Source organism: Tauraco erythrolophus, chromosome 1, assembly GCF_009769465.1.
Source record: "Tauraco erythrolophus isolate bTauEry1 chromosome 1, bTauEry1.pri, whole genome shotgun sequence".
In the NCBI taxonomy this organism is placed as follows: domain Eukaryota; kingdom Metazoa; phylum Chordata; class Aves; order Musophagiformes; family Musophagidae; genus Tauraco; species Tauraco erythrolophus.
The window spans coordinates 89,571,437-89,590,371 of record NC_141465.1 but is presented as its reverse complement, the minus strand read 5'-3'; the positions used below and the strand labels follow the sequence as shown (position 1 = coordinate 89,590,371).

The 18,935-nt window shown below is 41.0% G+C and overlaps 1 protein-coding gene across 1 annotated transcript in view; it reads right to left on the bottom strand.

Annotated features, from left to right (window-relative positions):
* Positions 1-6,629: 6,629 nt before the first annotated feature.
* Positions 6,630-18,935, bottom strand: part of TBC1D4 (TBC1 domain family member 4) — a 111,969-nt gene continuing 99,663 nt past the window's right edge. The window contains 8 exon segments of the mRNA XM_086616062.1: positions 6,630-7,264; positions 8,948-9,048; positions 9,051-9,123; positions 12,172-12,224; positions 12,227-12,340; positions 15,774-15,885; positions 15,887-15,934; positions 18,404-18,648. Coding sequence (XP_086472188.1) covers positions 7,046-7,264; positions 8,948-9,048; positions 9,051-9,123; positions 12,172-12,224; positions 12,227-12,340; positions 15,774-15,885; positions 15,887-15,934; positions 18,404-18,648 — 965 coding nt within the window. The 3' untranslated portion in view covers positions 6,630-7,045.

Genomic DNA, 18,935 nt, shown 5'->3' with positions numbered 1-18,935 from the left:
CACGCTGCAGCAGTTTGTGAAGAAGTGCAGCCCACGTGAAAGGGCTCATGTTGGAGAAGTTTGTGGACGCCCGTCTCCCGTCAAGCACCATTGAAGTTAATGTTGTTTCTTATTCTTTCTTAAATAAACATGTGATATCAAACAATTACTCTGTAGATTCTCCCTCATCTATATTTACCCAGGCATAATACCAGCTGCCTACACAATTTTTGTCTTGCTAATGCACAGCAATAATCATAGATCCACCCACAGCCCATCTATTTTGGTAGAGTGCAGAAATAGACATTAAACCTATAAATGTCAGAGCATGCCTTCGTTTTAGATGTTAGTATTATTTAAATTAGCACTTGAATGATGTTTCCACAACGTGATAGCTTTTCAAATGATGGTATATTGCACATCAAGTGCATTGGCCCTGCCTTAAGCACCTTCAACCCATTAGGCCTATCTATAATTTGGTGCTTTTAGAAATGCAAACGCATCGTAGAAGAGATGCAGTCTCTTTCTTTATGCCCAGAATTCCCCAGGGAAATGCTGATGCCATAATTACCTGAGTATGGTTTGAACATCAGACTCTGGTCGGGAGGTAAACATGCCTTGTCCATGTTGTCCGGATGTATTTGAGAACGGCTGTGTCTCGGTTGTTGGAATAGTGTGTTATCTTGAATGTGTCCTCCGCATTTCAGAGCAAGAGTGACATCTGAAAGCAATGCTGTTGGAGGGGAAAAAAGCAAAGTAGCAAATCATGTTTTTTCTGTAGCTCTGGGAAAAATAGGAGGAAAATCTTCATTTTTTTTCTGATCACTGAAAACCCAGTAAGATTAATTAAAAGAAAATCTGGGAAGGACTGATTCTCTGAGACTTAATGGGCATAGGGAAGCTTATTGCAAGGAAGCCTTATATAAACAAATAAAAATGAATAAGTGCAGAATCAGACTGCAGTTAGACCAGGTCAGCTCAATCCTGGTTTCAAGAGATATCTAATTAAACCCTGCTCAACCAGAATGGCACAAAAGGAGACACCCAGGATCAGATTTCTGGGGACAATATGCCTGTCATAGGGTGTAAAAGCACTTCCATAGCGCTCTCACACAAGAGCAGAGGTTAAACACTGCAGCTGAGACATCCGTTTCTGAGAAGGCCATATCTATCATTTAGTAAGACCTCTCATTACAATCATAGAATCATAGAATGGTTTGGGTTGGAAGGGACCTCAAAGATCTTCTAGTTCCAACCCCCCTGCCATGGGCAGGGACACCTTCCACTATACCAGGTTGCCCAAAGCCTCATCCAACCTGGCCACAATAAATTCTTTGACGACAAACATCACATTTTATTACAAACAGTATGAAATAGAGCATTGTGCTTCATCAGGCAGGAGAATAAGTTAATTCTCCTCTCTAAAATAAGAGCGCAGTGTGCATAGCACAGGAGCTGTGCAACCATGACACCGTCGCACGCGAATGAGCTGCATGTACAAAAGCAACAGTGACACCTCGTGGGCAATATTTAGGTACAAATTTAATAACTACGTTTTCTTTCGAAGCACCAACTTTAGCAGATTGATCACTAAAAAATGAAGGCAAATGTTTTTCATAGCACCGTAAAAAAAAAAAAAAAAAGAGCCATGCACAGCCCCACCTATGTTCCTGGATGTTTAGCAAGCCAGGCTTTGCATGGTGTTAGTGCAGTTTCTTCCAGGCTCCAGGCAGCCTGGATCTACTCTTCCCTTCACACTGTGCCCCTGAGTATCTCTATTCACTAGGGCTGCCGATGATATTGCATTAGGAGGAGCTGTGTACTCCCTCGAGGGTAGAGAGGCCTCACGGAGAGATCTGGATAGACTAGAGAGTTGGGTAATCTCCACCTGTATGGAATCTAACAAGAGCAAGTGCTGGGTTCTCCACCTGGGATGGGGTAATCCTGGTTATGCATAAAAATAGAGGGATGAGAGGCTGGAGAGCAGCCCCGTGGAAAGAGATCTGGAGGGGCTGGGTTGATGGCAAGTTGAATATGAGTCAACAGTGCACCTTGGCAGCCAAAAGGGCCAGCCATGTCCTGGAGAGCATCATGCACAGCATAGCCAGCCAGTCGAGAGAGGTGATTGTCCTGCTTTACACCGCACTGGTGCAGCCCCACTTTGAGGGCTCACTTCATAGGTATCCCCATGTACATTCCAGCAGGGCATGATGTAAGACACTTACGTGATTTCTCAGCACACACTCTAACCAGAAATAAAGTAAATATATTAAAACCACCTAACTTTTATCAGAGTGAAGACTTGAATAAGTTGTCGTTTGAGCACAGGAACAGTTTGGATAAGCTGCAAGATAAGTTTTTTCTGATGGCAAGACTATGAACAACAATTTCCAATTCCCTTGTTAAAAAGTGGTTGCTGAGCAAGAGTTCCGAAGAGAATAGTAAAGGAATGGAAAACCTTCTCAACTAAAATGAAACAGCAACACAACATTTTGGTAAAGGAGCAGCACCAGCTCCTTCCTTTGGTCCAGCATTAAGGTCAGCATTAAAACAAAACCAAACAACATCCAAGTGCCAACCTGCCCAGATCCCACTTCATCACAAGTCAGTCAGCACACAACCCATTAGCTGCTCAAGGCACAGAGTGACCTCTTGCTTTACTCCCCAGATTTTTACTGTCACCGCTGAGTTTAATACACTTTCAGAGTGAGCTCATGTATTAGACTTTAAGCATATAAACTCTATCCCTTGCACAACAGATGTCTGGAGGAAGGATATAGCTAAGCATTCAATATGCCTTTTTGGAAAAGAAAAGTTATATTTCGTTCTTTCTAGTCACAGGAAAGACTGAGGAAGGCAAAGCATACGTTAAATGTGTTCAATAACTAACAACAGCAAAAGCTGAACTACAAGAATACAGAATCAATTACAATTCTTCAAATGGATGACGTAGTCTGGCACAAAGCTTGAAACGTTAAGGCCTGCACATGCCTGTCAACACCCATCTATGACTACAAAGACTGAGGGGATAATCACTATTAACAGTGCCTGGGATTATTCACCTCAACACACAAAAGACTATTCACGCTGATACCCATGTGGGTTTAGATTTAGATAAAGTGTTGTCCAAACGTAGACCCTCTGGATCATATTAGCAATATAAAATTCTTGGACCAAACTGCTGAAATTCTTTCCTATGTTACAAATTGTTCAGCTTTCTTATAGTAATGTTGAGCAGAGCAGTGTCATGTTGAAGAAGGCATAATCGAGATTGGCTAGATTTGTGATTTCAAGTCAGGTTTTCAACTGGAACATGTCATTTATCAGGAGACCCATTTTTCAGTAAAATCTAATGCTTTTTTAGAGAAAAGTGAACAAAATGCAACTTAAAGGCACCTTAAATAAATATTCATCTTTTTCAGAACGGAATACATACTCTCCTTTTTAGGAGAGAAGAAAACAATCACCACTTTCTGGCCAAGTTTTCCATCCATAAAAGATGTGAATATCAGAGTTCCCTACATTAGCCCTCCTTACCAGACTGACATTTACAAGCTAGTTTGCTAGCTAAAACGATGGATCTCTTCCCAGACTTTTAAAAAAGCCCTTTGCCAGCAGAAATGAGTCTAAGTTAGCTGTTCCTGAAAACAGGAAATACTTTTTTCTCCTGAGTTAATCCTCCGCAAGTTGACTGCAAAAACTGGGAGCGCTGTTGTGCTTAGCTCAGACAGAACAATAGTTGTATTCTGAAAACTTTTTTTCCAAACAGAAAAACAAGATATAGCAACGGCAGAGCCATTTGTCCAAATCCAGGAACTGTCCCTTCACCCAAGCAAATATCCTTGCAGCTCTGTCTCTGGCCCGCTGCACCTTAGACTTCCCTTTTCACAGTTGCACAACTGCAACCAGAACAGAACAGGTATAAAGCTATCTATACCACAGACAGGGAGAGACAAACAGATGGACACAAACACTGTTCACAGTCTTCTACATCATCTTGCTGGTTAATCATCTGAAGATGGCCTGGAGCACACCTGCTTGAGTGCACACTTCAAGCTAGACACCCTAGAGATACCCAGTTACAAGCCACACTTGTGTTCAGAATACAAATGCTATCACAAATGTCCTAATGCTACCTTGTAGTTTTTACTTCTGTAGTTTATGCCTACTTGTTGGTATGGTGTACTCCTCTACCTTCCAAGTTAGACGTAACAGTGTAGAGTTCAAGCTACTATTCTCAACATGCACAAGTACTACTTGCCCCAAGCAGTACTTGCACAATACTACTATGCCCCAACACAAGAAGGACATGGTGCTGCTGGAGAGGGTCCAGAGGAGGGCCACGAAGATGATCCGAGGGCTGGAGCACCTCTGCTATGAAGACAGGCTGAGAGAGTTGGGGCTGTTCAGCCTGGAGAAGAGAAGGCTCCGGGGTGATCTTACTGCAGCCTTCCAGTACTTAAAGGGGGCCTACAGGAAGGCTGGAGAGGGTCCTTTTACAAGGGCATGTAGTGATAGGACAAGGGGCAATGGCTTTAAACTGAAAGAGGGCAGATTTAGATTAGATATAAGGAAGAAATTTTTCACTCAGAGGGTGATGAGGCAGTGGAACAGGTTGCCCAGAGAAGTTGTAGATGCCCCATCCCTGGAAGTGCTCAAGGCCAGGTTGGATGAGGCTTTGGGCAACCTGGTGTAGTGGAGGGTTTCCCTGCCTGTGGCAGGGGGGTTGGAAATAAATGATCTCTGAGGTCCCTTCCAACCCAAATCATTCTATGATTCTACTAAACAAACTGCTACAGAAGAAAAACACCTTTTAATCATTTCATCTTCAATTAAGAACAATGCAAGACTATTTTCCCCGATAAGAATTTCCATGCTCCCCGAGTCCTTCTACAAATCCTGTGGGGTTTTTTTTTCCCCACAACTAGAAAACAAACAGATCTTTTTCATCTTTCATGTAAACAGTACTGTTGAGAATGAGATTGGTACTTGAAGTGTAGAAAAATAAAACTAGCCAGAAGCCATGGGAAATGCAGCAATGACATTTATTGGAATTTCTCCAGGCATTACATGAAAAATTTTGTAAGTGAAACAGAAGATAAAGCACATTCAGTGCATCTTAAGAAAAAGATGTATCTGAATAATCTTGATTCTTTGTAATACACACTACTGCAGTTCCTGGGATTGGTTTTGTGTGTACACATAAGCTAAAACTTACTCTTGACAAAACTGCGAAGAACTGCCTTTTCACTTGGCATTTTCCCACCTACTACAATACAATATTCTTGAAATATCTAGACAGATTCCACATAATTTTATACACAGTGTTAAGACCTTGCACCCCAACTGTAAAAAGAAAGACTGTTAAGTAAATCAACATCTTTAATCAAATAAAACACCATGGAAGTAAAAAATGACGACAACAAAAAAACCCAGGAGACCCCAAGCCCCTGGAGTTCCACAGCAGCGTGCAGCAAATCAGCACTGTTGTTCCTCACTTTTATGTTAACATAAAGCATAATATTTAGAAAGGAGTGATATTCAATACTTGCTTTCCAAATTAGACAATCTTATGCATAAAGACACTGCTGGATTTGGCACTTTGCTTAGTTGTTCGTCTTACTAAAAAGAATAAGTGTTTCCTGAAATACAGTATAAATGGTAAAAGATAACATGAGTCACTGTAACACTCAATTTAACGGTTCAGACATGCACTCCAAAATACGTGTCTATTACACATTTGTCTAAGCCTTCTCAAAAATTCCACTCAAAAACATTTTCAAATCTATATGCATCTTTTTATATCTTTATAAACATATTTTCTCCCTTGAAATGATCAGAGCTTACCTCACCTTCTGCCCAGAACACACAAATTCATGACTTTTCTTTTAAAAAGAAGACCACAAAGCAGTATTAAAACAGGAATAACCTGGAAAGCATTATTAAAACTGCACTTGTACTTCAGAATCCCCTTTGAAATGTATATCCACTGAGTACGTGAAAACTGAAAGGTACATCATATTAGAAACTTGCTTGGTCCTCTCTTGTGCATTTATGCTCAACTTCCAGCAACCTGCCTCAAGTTTCTCTTTAGATAAAATTTAAGAACAGCTTTCTGGCTCCCACTATGATAAAACAAGGCTTCTTGCACTATTTCTTTGGTTAAATGAGAACCTCTTACGTGCCTAACTCTTATAACAGCAAGTCTCCTGTGGAAAATTAACATTAGCATAAATACCACCCTACAAGCCTTGCTTCCTTCCTCCTGTCATCATGACCAACTCCAGGACAGGTGGAAGCAAACAGGCCAGGAAGAAAGTGGGAGCCACCGTTAGCTCTCGCCTTTGCAAGTTCTGCGAGTGTGTATAGGTAACTACTTCTTAGCTCTGAGCTATGGAGGCGGAGCTATGACGTGATGCTTTTTGTTTCCAGTTCCGACATGCATGTGGAATTACATTGCTGACCGGTACAGCCCAGGCAGTGGACAGCACTAGAGCTCTTTCTGTATGCACCAAGTCATGATATTTATTCTGCTTATTAGTCTGTGCACACAATGTCAGTAGAATTAAAAGAGAGGCACGCATCAGTTCACACAGATTTTCCGCAGAAGATGTGAAACATGCTGCTCTTTGGAGGGAAAATTACATTCTTCTTTTTTTTCTTCAAGTATTATTCAACATACATATGTATAAAGACACGTTATCCTCCTTTCAACTACAAGGCAAGCACATCCATGGTGAATTTGTAGATCACTATTATCTTGGCTTCGACTACTGAAATTTCTCTTTTCCTTTAGGTCAACTCTAAATATACATCTACTCATCATAATTACATGTGAGAATCCTTTATTTCCCCCTTGTGATTTATTTACAGAATCATAAAAAAATTAATAGCCCGAATTTGCATACTGACATTTGAAGGCCCATCTGTAGCTATGAGTGTCCCAGCACTAGTTTTAGATAATACCGTTGCCTATTGCTAAGTCCTTTGAAAGCAGCATACTCATCTTTTCTTTTCCTTTTCTGAAGAAATGCTGCTTAGAAAACCCTGGCTTATGGCTTACTCCTTATTTTATTTTATTATTTGGATTGTAGTTTACTTCCTTCAGGAGCAGTTCACAGTCAGACAACGCTTCTGTTGGCAAATACTTCATTATCTGCTCAAGAGTCTTTTGATATGTTATCTTCTCCTGTTCCAGGGACTGAATTGCAGTCTTCATTTTGTTCTCTCGAGCCAAAATAGTCTCCACACTGGATTCCAGACTCTGAATTTTAGCATGAGCAACCTGTAAACAATAACATTATCTTTATTATAAATAGAGATGTTCTGAATAACATTTTTATATTATGATAATGATCATGTTAAGGAAAAAACTTAATTACATAGATGTTTCTAAAAGACATCTGTGAAGGCAATGATACCAGGAATGCCTACTGCGCATCATACAGAGTATCTCCTTATAGTGGCCAGATCAATCTGAAGGATTTCTGAAAGCTTTACAGAGGGAAGGAGACATGCCAGTTGCAGCAAGTGAGGGACATTTATTTAGGAGTAACAAGGAACTAGAGCTGCTGGAAGAAAAAGGAAATCATCAGCTGGAGTAGCACTGGCAGAGATGAATTGCCTGTCAGGGATGGAGCAATGGTAACCCTATGCAATAAAGTAAATTAGCAGGATGGAGAGGTTAGAGGGAAAGAGAACCTCAACGTTCAAGTCTAGAAGCAGACAGTGTTCCCTGTTCTCCAGTAAAAGACCTACAGCTTCCTCTGGGGAAAAAAAAAACCCACCAGCACTGACTAGTAATCAGAAACCCCAGACCTCAGCACTAGCAAATGTCTCTCTGTGGGAAGTGGGAGAATTCTGACCATTCCTAGGAAAAGACCCAAGCAGAGGAATGAAGAAGTTACGAACGAGAAGATAAAGAGGCTAAGGAACTGAGGAGATGAATTACAGGACAGCAGTCTGGAAGAACAGAAGAGCTCCTATGGGGCCTTTCAAATCAGTCACTCATCACTACTCTATGCCCTTGGTACATTTTCAGAACAGAGGTAAGAACCTAGATAGTAGTAAAAAAATAAAATAATAACGTAAAAATAGTAATAGTAAAAATAAAATATAAAACAATATAATGATATAATACTATAATAATTGTAAAAAAAGCAAGTGATTCCCATTTTAAATTCAATATTGAAAAAACAGAGAACAACACCCTTAGCCTATAAACACAAAAATAATGAGGACTTGATCTTTCCTTTTTCCCTGCTTCTGTTTTCAGGTTTCGGAAAGGTGCTCTCTGAGTTCTTCCCAGTGCTTGTTCAAATTAACAAATATAAAAAGAAATGGCCTGGTGATGTAAAAAGAAGAGCTTGTCTTTCAGGAAAATGTAAGACAATACATATTGAAACCTGAAACAAGTCTCGGCCAGTCTATGAGAGAAAGAGTGAATAGTGAAGGCAGAAGAGAAGACTTCTAAAGCATGACTTATTTAGGCAAAATCTGGTGGGCACTCAGCTGCACTGGAGTCTGCTAGGAGAGACCACCTTTCAAAAAGCAGGACTATAAGCTTCAGCAGAAGGAAACAGATTGATACTGCCTACTAAAGGTCTGGAGAAAACAATCCTATGGCACTATGAATTACTTCCAACAGGGAAGCAAAGAGATGAAGGGGGAGAGAACTTATTTTTCAGCAAGATACACAAAATTTTGCCAACAGATTTTATGGGAGATAAAGGTAGAGATATTAAAAAAAAAAAAAAAGGAATCTAAATCAAGAAGGAATAGCCCAAGGAATGACAAAGGAGCTAAGAATATGTCTGACAGAAGTAAATCACTGTAACTGAGAGGACTGCTCAACTGCATAAGGACTTGCCGTTAGGAGACTTTTCATGTACATTTAAAAAAGATATTTCTCTATTGGCTGAATCATAGAAATGACTTCTCCATGAGTTTTTGATCTTACGTCATTTACCTGCAGCTTCTCCAACAAATCCATGTTTTGTCTCTTCAGATGACTGTTTGCCCTCTCCAGCTTCTCCAGGGGTTCACCTTCATCACAGGGACTTACATTTCCTGCAGTTCATCCTGCAGAACATGGTACTCTACTTCGTAGGCATGGAGCTGTTTTGAAATATCCATCTCAAACACCTACCATGAGAGAAAAAAAACAATTTGTAACTACGATAGAGAGCACTTATCCACACGAATGTTTGGCTAAGAGGCAACTCTGCTTGATTAAGTTAATGTTTTTTTCTGTTCCTCCCAAAAAAGTATTTTAAGGAGAAGTCTACAGTAAAGCATTATACCATCCAGAGTCCTTATTGTAGCCATAATAAATCATAGACTTTAGAATAAATTGGATCATCACTTTTACAATTACCAAATATCATCTCTTACTATCAGAGGTATCAGTAGAAAAGTCTTATTTAAACCATAATTTTATAGTACGACCAAGTCTTATCATCTCTTTCTAAGGAATATTAGGAAGTTCAAGAAGAAATTTTTTAATTCAAGTCTCACCAGTGACAACAGCAGGATCACACAACAAGGAAGAATATCCGGAAGTCATCAGATTTCCACCCTCAAAACTGGATCTCTTGAGTCCCAGTGCCCATTTATAGACTTTTATAAAAAACACTCTTCATGGTTACAGTTTTCCTGTGCTGTATCTGCACGAAGATACACTACTTTCTTATAGGCCTGCTTTGGTGACAAAGCATTGGGAAGACTATGGAACTGAGCACCTAGCAGTGATGGGACCATATGACCCTTGTCTATTTACATATCTAGTCACAGCCTCTCACCTTCTGAAAGTCACCAAACAGTTTAGACTGAGAAGAGAAAGATGTCTACAGTGACATTAATTCCGTCCCTTGTTCTAGAGATTCCAAACATCACACCAACAGAAGACAAACACAGATCCTCCAACAAAACAAGTTCGGCATAACATTCACCATTCTTCAGGTAATTCAAATGAGGTAAAACTTTAAATTACGTATGGTGTTCAAGCTGGGTAAGTGTCACATTCCTCCATGTAGCAACCTGGTCAATTCTTCATCTGCATTTTACAGTCCTATATAATGTTTACAATGTTCTTTCATTATCCACTATAACAGGACAGTCCTGGGAATTACAACGCTGAGACAGCCAAACGACTCCACCTGCAGCCAGTCTAGGCAGGAACAATACGATACAGGCAGTCTACATGTGAATGCAGATCCAGAAGGCTGCTCAGCAGGAGACCACACCACAGGCAAGCAGGTGACCTTCCTCAGAGCTGAGCTGACCTGCGTATAACCACATCCACCTCCACTCAGGCTACATAACCCATTCTTTACTCAGTCAGATCTGGCTCTGCACAAAGCCACTTCTACCATGCTCACCACAGCATGGATTGCTCTGCAACCCATGCAGACCATGGGACCGAGATTTAATATCTACAGCATCAAAAATATTGAACTACCATCTCTATCATTGCCAGATTCAGTGAGTTGTGAAGACGGACACTAAAGTGCCTGACACGGGTTGTTTAGCATGGCAATTTCAATCAGTGCAATGAGGAAATGAAGATTTTTCACATTGTCTAAAACCAAATTCTTAACTGACAGCACTTGAAACATTCAAGCGTTAACCAAGCCACAGGCATGCATCAGTGTTAACTTGCATGCCTGCATATGGAGATGGTTTTCTAGAGCTCTTCTATTATCTCCAAACTGCCACCTGAGGAAGGAAAACTGCTCACAAGTTCACAGTTAAGGTATTACAATGAGACTAATTTCAATTTGCAGCTTCAATACAGAGGAAGAGGATGTAGAGAGATGAAGATCCCAGCCACTGACAGTATTTTGCAAGGAGCTTTAGCAGGTGCTTTTCCCATATCAGCACCAGTAATTCCTTGTTTCTCTTCTATTCCTCCTCGCCCTTTGCCATGAAGCTGCACTGATACTGACGAAATAACACTACTTGTGTCTTTCTTTCTTTCCCTTACCCAAGAAAGGCAGAGATCAGTCCTGAGGGGCTTTTATCTCTGCCACCAAGCACCTGCCAAATGTGATCCCTCCAAGGACAGGGTTGAGGTGAGAAGGGGAAGTTGCATGAGGGTACCCCAGAAGTGATCCCCGGGAGGACAGCAGCCATCCCCACAACAGAACAGCGAAGGCTTGCTTCACCTTGATTTTAATACAGATCATGAAAACAGGGCCTCATCAACCTCTTAACTTGTAGGATTTTAAGTTGGAGGTGTCAGAAAAGTTCCTACAGGGGTACCTGGCCCTGTGCAGCCTCAAGTTTTAAGGATCAAGAGGAGAAGTTGCTGTGACGCTGCCTCTTCCCACCAAGGCAAGTTGTGCTTCCTGTTACAAACTGTTGGACTGCTCACCCACTGGCAGGGAGCAACAGCTGGGTTTAGGTTTGGAAAACAGGCTACTTCTACCCTTCTAATGGTGACGTGAAATTTATAAGCAAAATCATGTTTTCCCAATAGCTGAGGCATAAAAGAACCTTGTACTAAACAATCAGGTAGTGTCACATCCCACCTGGGGAAAGGAGGGATGACTCAGATTCGCAAATTCCCTCGATGTGAACTAAGGTGAGATAACACTCAAGGTCCAAAACCAAACACCAGCTTTAATGGAACATGTGGTCCTCTCACAGTTATACCGTCCCTCTCACAGTTATATCCATCCAAGCCTTGCGACGTTACAGAAATCAACGTAAGCCTTATGCTACTTAAGAACTTTAAGAGAAAAGAGAGAGAGAGGGAGAGAGAAAAGATCACCAGTCCATTGCATTGCACCTGCCATAGGGGAAGAGAGTCCCCGTTCGGTGGAGGGGGATGTTGCCCTATGTATTGGTTCCTGTTCCTGGAGTTTTGGAACCTTCCCTTATCCCTGCTCCAGAAGCTGGTTGAGACAAAAGAAGAGACACCAGGCCTCTCCCCGTAACTCAACCCTCGCTCACAGCACAGTCACTTGGCCCTTGGCCCTTACAAGTAGCAACTAAAATCTTGCTAAAATTGCAGTTCAAAACCATTGAAAGTAGCTCATGTTCTATTGCTATACAAGTTATTGAGAACGACTCCTTGCATTTCAAACCGAAAGGAACGTACTGAGAAGATTTTTACGCATACCTTAGGCAAGATCTTTTAAAAGTAAACTAATTGAGGGGAAAAAAAAGTAAAGAGAAAAGTAACCTTACCTGGGTAATGATTGTTTCCATTTGAGACTGAGTCATATCTGGAATAGAGGTTTAAGAAAATCAACAATGTTCTCAAAACTCTCACATCCCATTATAGATGTTTCTTGACTGCTGAGTAGGCTCAGTGCTACTTTAAATATGACTTCTGTTCCTTGAAGAAAAATAATGTCTGAAACAGAAAATCAATAAATTATCTTGAAAACGAGATATATAGCCATTGATAAATATATATACTGCAGATTTATTCATTTCAGGAGAAGTGCAATCTGTCTTATTTCAACATGAGGTTAAAGAATATAAAAGCATTTTCTGTCATCTTACAGATGTGAGAGAGCATTAAAGAAAATATCGCATACTTATTATGCCTGTAACAGTGATCTGCAGTAGCATCTCATTAGTGTCTACTGCAGACTACAGACTAACTAATTGCTAACTGCTTTTAAGTGCATCTGTGACTGAAAAGCAATTGGGAAGTGGATCACAACAAGTACTGATGTTTTACCATTCCTACAGGCAGAAGCTAGTCCTTAAGAAAAGATCACGTAAATTTCATAACCAATCATACTATTTTCAAAATCCACAGCTGCGATCACATTGGCTACAATGTAAGCCCCAAACCTTTACTTTGAGGTATAACTACATGGATGTGAGGGGAAAGCCCATGCTCTGCAGAAGTCAGTAGACACAGACTGCACAGAACTGGAAACCTGATGACAGTAACCAGAAACTTGGTGACGGTGGCAGCAGTGGACTTGCAGTTACCGAGATGAATGCAAGCACTCATGTAGTTTCAAATATGCTTCCTGTGATGTTGGCTCTGTCACACCACCAAGAGCAGAGCTATGTCACTGAGCAACCTCAATTTCTGATCTTGATACTGAGAGGTCATCCTTGGCCCTAATCCAGGATCACAGGGTAGCACTAGGACACTGATGAGGCAGCCATCTCACTGATACACAGTTCCTGAAAGTCTCCCTTCTCAAGTCTATGCTACACATTCAAGCAGCATAAACATAGACTTTATGATGGGTAGACACTAGCCACCTGTTCCTGATATGTGACAATGGCCCATAAGACAACTGAAGATGCAGGAATCAAAAGCATTAGGATGTAAAACAGCACAGTCACTGTTCAGTTTTAAAAACGAGAACATGCCTTGCTGTCATGGGTTTGATGTGGAGGGGGGGGGCGGTTCTGGTGGCAGGAGAGGGGTTTTGTTCCTGCGACCTCCCTGGTTTTGGAACCGGGTTAGGCTTAGTTTCTGGCCACCAGATCAGACTGCCATCCCCCTCGGGGTTGAGCCAATAGGGCGCCTCTGCGAATTGCCCTATTTAAGTCAGGACAAAGGGACCGAAAAGGTGCTGTGCCCAGGATCGAGCAGAGAAGGGAGGAGGGCACCTCTCTGGCTCTCGCCGGTGCGGCTGCCTGCGTCGGGCCGGCGCCGCCCACGGGAGAATGGCGGTGGCGGAGACAGCTGAGGACTCGGGGGCACCCCACTCCCGGGGTGCCCACTGGGCTGAGTTCACCTGGAGAGGACTGAGATCTGAGAGAAACAGCCGCATCGACAGCAGGTTCCAGTGAGGATGGAGCAGGAGGAGGTGTGCCGAGCCGAGTTGTCCCCTGCGGCTGATGGTGAGATGGCAGGCGGCCCCCTGCAACCAGGACGGCCTCGGTGGAGCAGAGACCCACTCGCAGCCCGTGGGGAGACGATGCCTGAGCCTGAGGATGGTCGTGTTAGGGTGCACGACTGCGTGACGACCCACGCCGAGCGAGTGGCTACAGCTCCCTAAGTACCCGAGACTGTGGTAAAGCCCACACCGGAGCAATCTGTGGGGAAGGATTGTTTCCAGTGGGCTGGACTCACGCTGGATAAGTTTGTGGATTTTTTCCTCGTGAGTAGGGGATCCATTGGAGCAGGGGAAAAGGGTGTAAGGACTCCTTCTCCTTTAAGAAAGAAGCAGCAGTAACAGCACGGAATGAACTGACCTGCACTCCCCAGTCCCTGCCCCCTGTGCTGCTGGGGGAGGAGGTAGAGCCGGGAGGAAAAGGAAAGGGGTGGGGGGGGAAGGTGTTGGTTTAAGATCTGGTTTTGTTTCTTTCTGTCCTCTCGAGTAATCGGTTTTTGTTTCCCTTTGTCCTTCTAAGTAATCATTAATAAACTGGTTTTGCTTTGAGAAAGCCCTGTCTGTTTTGCCCAGGACCATGGTTGGTGGGTGCTCCCTCTGTTCTTGTCTCAACCCTCAGTCCCTTTGTTTTTTTTTTTTCTCTCCTCTCTTCTTTACTGGAGAAGGAGAGACTGTGTGAGTTTTAGTTGCTGGATCAGCCTAAAACCATGACACTTGCTCAGTTAATTTACAGAGAAATTAACATTGACCCTCTCCACCCTTTAAAAATTAGTTTTCCAAATTCAAGGCCTATGGAAGTTAAAAACAAAGACAAAAAAAAAGAGAAAAGCACTTTATCTTTGAAAAACAAATCAAAAAAGAAAAAACAAAACCCGCTTGACTATCCTGGAATTCAATAATTCCACTGGGAAAGAGATGTACTGATCATATGAATACCCCACTGAAAACCAGATACACCAGTCATTTGTTCACCCAAAGAGCAGTCAAAAAAAGTTTGCTCTAAAAGGAAACAACTCTGTGATGGATAAATCACAAGGCCAAAAAGAAACCCAACACCCAAACTAGCCCCTCTTCGCCCCAAACTACCACACCAAACAAATTAAAACCCCAACACCCTCAGTAATACAACATGAGGCAAAAGTCAGATCGAATGTCTTGAGAAAATACAAAAGGTGCCATGAAAACAGAAAAATCAAATTGGGAGGGAAAAAAAAAGTCTGATTTAAGAGGAAGTACATGACATACGCTTCTAGCTCTTTGGTACATATCTGAAAGCAGTGAGTTTTACACTAATAAATAAATTTAAAAAAATGCTGCATTACTAGAGATTTGATTAAGCTGGCAGTTCTCATTGACAATAAAAGAATACAAAACCAAGTATTTGACATGCTGACACTGTAAACACTACAAGGCACAATCAATATTTAAGGTTCTGTACTAAATGTTATCTGAAGAGGAGAGTACCATGAAAAAACTATCTAAATGGAATAAGAGGCATAATAAGACTGGGAAACTGTTCAATATATACATGAATACCTGAAACAGCCTTTAAGTTCAAGTTAACTTGAATTTTTATTTGAAAGCGCTTTAGAATCAGTTATTCAGAAATACTTTCTTGAAAAATCAATGCATTCTCTTTTTCAATTTGCAAAGTCACAAGATGAACTTTCTATAGACATAGACTGAATGCCTGATGCATAAAATACATTTGCAACAATAAACTTTCTGTTCACACTTCAGAAAGTCTCTTGGCTAATAACAGCAGACATATTGCTCAAGTCTCACGTTTCAAAGAATATATTTTGATTTTCCTCTTTGAAAAGGAGTTGACATCCCACCATGAAGAGTGTTGCTACTTGCCATCCACAATAGTCACCCCAAATGTCCCCAGCATGTAGAAAACTACTCCCTGAGAGTTTCAAAACACAATGCAACACATTGTTCTGTGTATTATTGAAATACAATAAACTTTCTTACCGAATACTCTGGCTACAAATCCTAATGGAAACTGAGATGCGAACAATGTAAGAAACCATGGTGCAGCATAAAGACTGGGACTGATTTCATTTTCTTCAAGATGATTATACAGGTTCTCTGTGATAATCATGAAGAAGCCTTGAGAGCTGGTACATCTGAATCTACAGTGCACGAGGGGTTTGGGGGGAAGAAAACAGAGAAAGAAAAGTTCAGTTTACTCAATTTCCAAACCATTCATATTTCACTCGAGGGAAATTAACTCCAGTACAGATGGCACCATAAAATGAAGCTTAATTGTTGCCCGGGGCCTTGAGTGATATTTACTCACATATAAACAGCCCACTCCTAGTGAATTAAAAACAACACAGTAGTCAATAACAAAGAACAGTTTGAACTTGATTATCAATGAAGTAACCATTTCAGATTCACAGGCTTAAGGTAAGAAGATAATATATTGATGTAACTTCATCGGCAAACAGAACTTTCAGTCTCGCAGCAATGAAAGTAAAAGTATTTTTTTCCAAGATGCCAAAACTCTCCATTACAGAGTTGAACTATTTCTGGCTAAATTTACACGTTTCAGCTTTCATCCTTTGAATCTTGCCCACATTTTGCAGCATTTAAAACTGCTATGCTACAGTCAATAGCGTGTGTGTACCACACACGTATTTCCCAGCACACATCCCACATGCCAATGGTCCAGAGAAGTTTAAAATACTGATGCAAAAAGTGCTGCTATATAATCTACAAAAGGTTGTAAAGCTTGCAAAGCAAAGTGGTAAAAGGTTGCTATTCATTGCTAAAAATAACACTCTGTAGTAAATTATTTCCTTGCAATTTTGATAGTTTATATTCCACAGTAAGTCGCTCATAGCACGGAGCGATTCCATCTCTCAGAGGACAGCAGATGAGAAGCAGACATATATTGATTAGCTGTCAGGTCCAATTTTGCTGTCAACAGTGCCTTATGCTTAAGGTGAATCCATTCCTCAGTAAGAAAATGACTTAGTGGATCAGCTACTTTTCTACTCCTAGCGGTCATGATTTTTCCCTACCACAAACCAACTACACCTGAAACAATCTATCAGTCAGCAGTGTCCGCAACCACACAGATCACTTCTCATTCTGGCAAATTAGCTAAATTTGTGCATTTGAGTCCTTGATTTAATTGCCAAAGACACTAATTAAGCACAGTTTAGACAGTGCCGATACAAAACACGTTTACATGTGAAATGAGAATAGTACCACAGAGGCAGTAACCTCTGGGTTTTGGTTTTTAACAGGAGCAGAGCTGGATGGGTTCATTATGAACTACAGATCTACTTTTTCCAGACAACTTAACAATTAAAATGTAATTCAAATAAGCTTTCGTTATCCTAATTTGTACTTTTGTCTAGAACAGGATAACTGCCTGGGAGTAAACTGTGGGAAAGAAAGGTCATCGCATTTAAAGAGCAAACAGTACTACAAGTGGTAAACCTTCTCAAACTTAAAATGTGTTTTTCCTAAGAAATTCTGATGATGAAAGTTTCAGACTCATTTAAATCAAAAGGTGAATGAAGCTCTGTATTGCTGTTAACCCTTAATTCATCACAACAAACTTGCTATGGCATATTTACATCCACAGTAAAACACTCCTCTTTATCATTTTCAGAATTAGCCCATAAAATTTCTTTAACCACAATCTATTCTACTGCTCTGGACATTTGTCAAATAAGCATCTAAATTGACTGGTCATGAAAAGTGGACTGAAACTCCTTAAGTTTTTACGTAATTATAAGTGTTTGCCATGCAGGAAGCATGGGGGGGGGGGAAGACTTTTCTATCTGTGTCTCTGTTTTCTTTCTCCACTGTGGATTACGAACTTTAACTCAGCAGTGGGATATCCCTTTATAATATTAAGGACTTACAGAATATAGTTATTTAAGTCAGTAGACAGTTGCATCTCAAGGTGAAAGATTCCTCAAACTTTAAACCCTGAAGTTTATACAAATCTGAAAGATTGTCTCTTTCCTAAGCAGCCTTGAGTATCTATAGCTAGCTATTAAAGAATAATATTGCAAAGCATGTATCATTTTATAAGCAAACTAAATAATTAATAATTTGTCTCTTTTCTCTCTGTGTTGGCAGTGGCAGGGTAGAAGACGATGAGAGAAAAGAGGTCCAACATGATGAGGCAAGGCAGAGCAGCTCCAATACACATACCTATGGAGTACACTGACTGGCCACTGGGTGCCACTATTGATTTGACTTGGGGTTACAAGAGAAAAATCCACATCTAAGTGCTTAGGGACTGAAGAAAAACAAATTTATTTCTATACAGATGCAATCATATCGGTTTTTTTTTTGGCATAAGGAAGAGAGAGAAGTGAGGAAAAGAAAAGGAAGAGCAAAATAGCAGAAAGAGCTTCCAAACAGGAGGTGATGGGGATGTGTGACAGGAAAAGTCTGCAAGTTTGAACTTCTCTGCAAATTCAGAGTTGGTGGGAGGTTCGACAGTAACACTTGCATGAACCTCACAACCTCCAAAACAGCATAAGAAGCTTCACAAGGCCTTGGAGATCATAAGCAACCTCTGAGAGCTCAAAACTCATCTAAAACTCTGGTTTGCTTTAGAAGGACTGACTTACCTGTAGTGACATCATGTCTGGCCTGTACTGTTTACGGAAGCCGAGGTCATACATGAGGAATTTCAGCATTTCAAAGGCCTGTTCCTCACTCATATGTAGAAGCAGCACTCCAGCTACAAAGCTTATACCTTGACAGTAACCCACTTCTTTGTCCAGCAAAGAGTATGCTTTCAGGAGATTAAAGAGTGATAGCTGTCCTGCTCCCAGGTGGGCAGAAAAGTAAGGATGCGTAGGGAATGTCCGTCCTGATGTAAAGAGAGAAAAGCAGTTGATATTCAATTCTTCTCATAAAAAATGCCCTGATCCATCTGACAACCAGCACTTCTCTCTTCTCATAGACCTTTTCTCTTTGCTTTCATGTGCAGGTTGATTTTAGTCAGACCAATTTGTGTTTTACCACTGATTTTAGACTGTATCCATTGAGCTCATTTCATACTCTTGTCTGCACAGAACTTGCAGAAACGACTGCTTGATTTCTCTTTCAGACAGATGTAGAAGAGCATAAATACAAACCGCATAACCTAAGAAATCA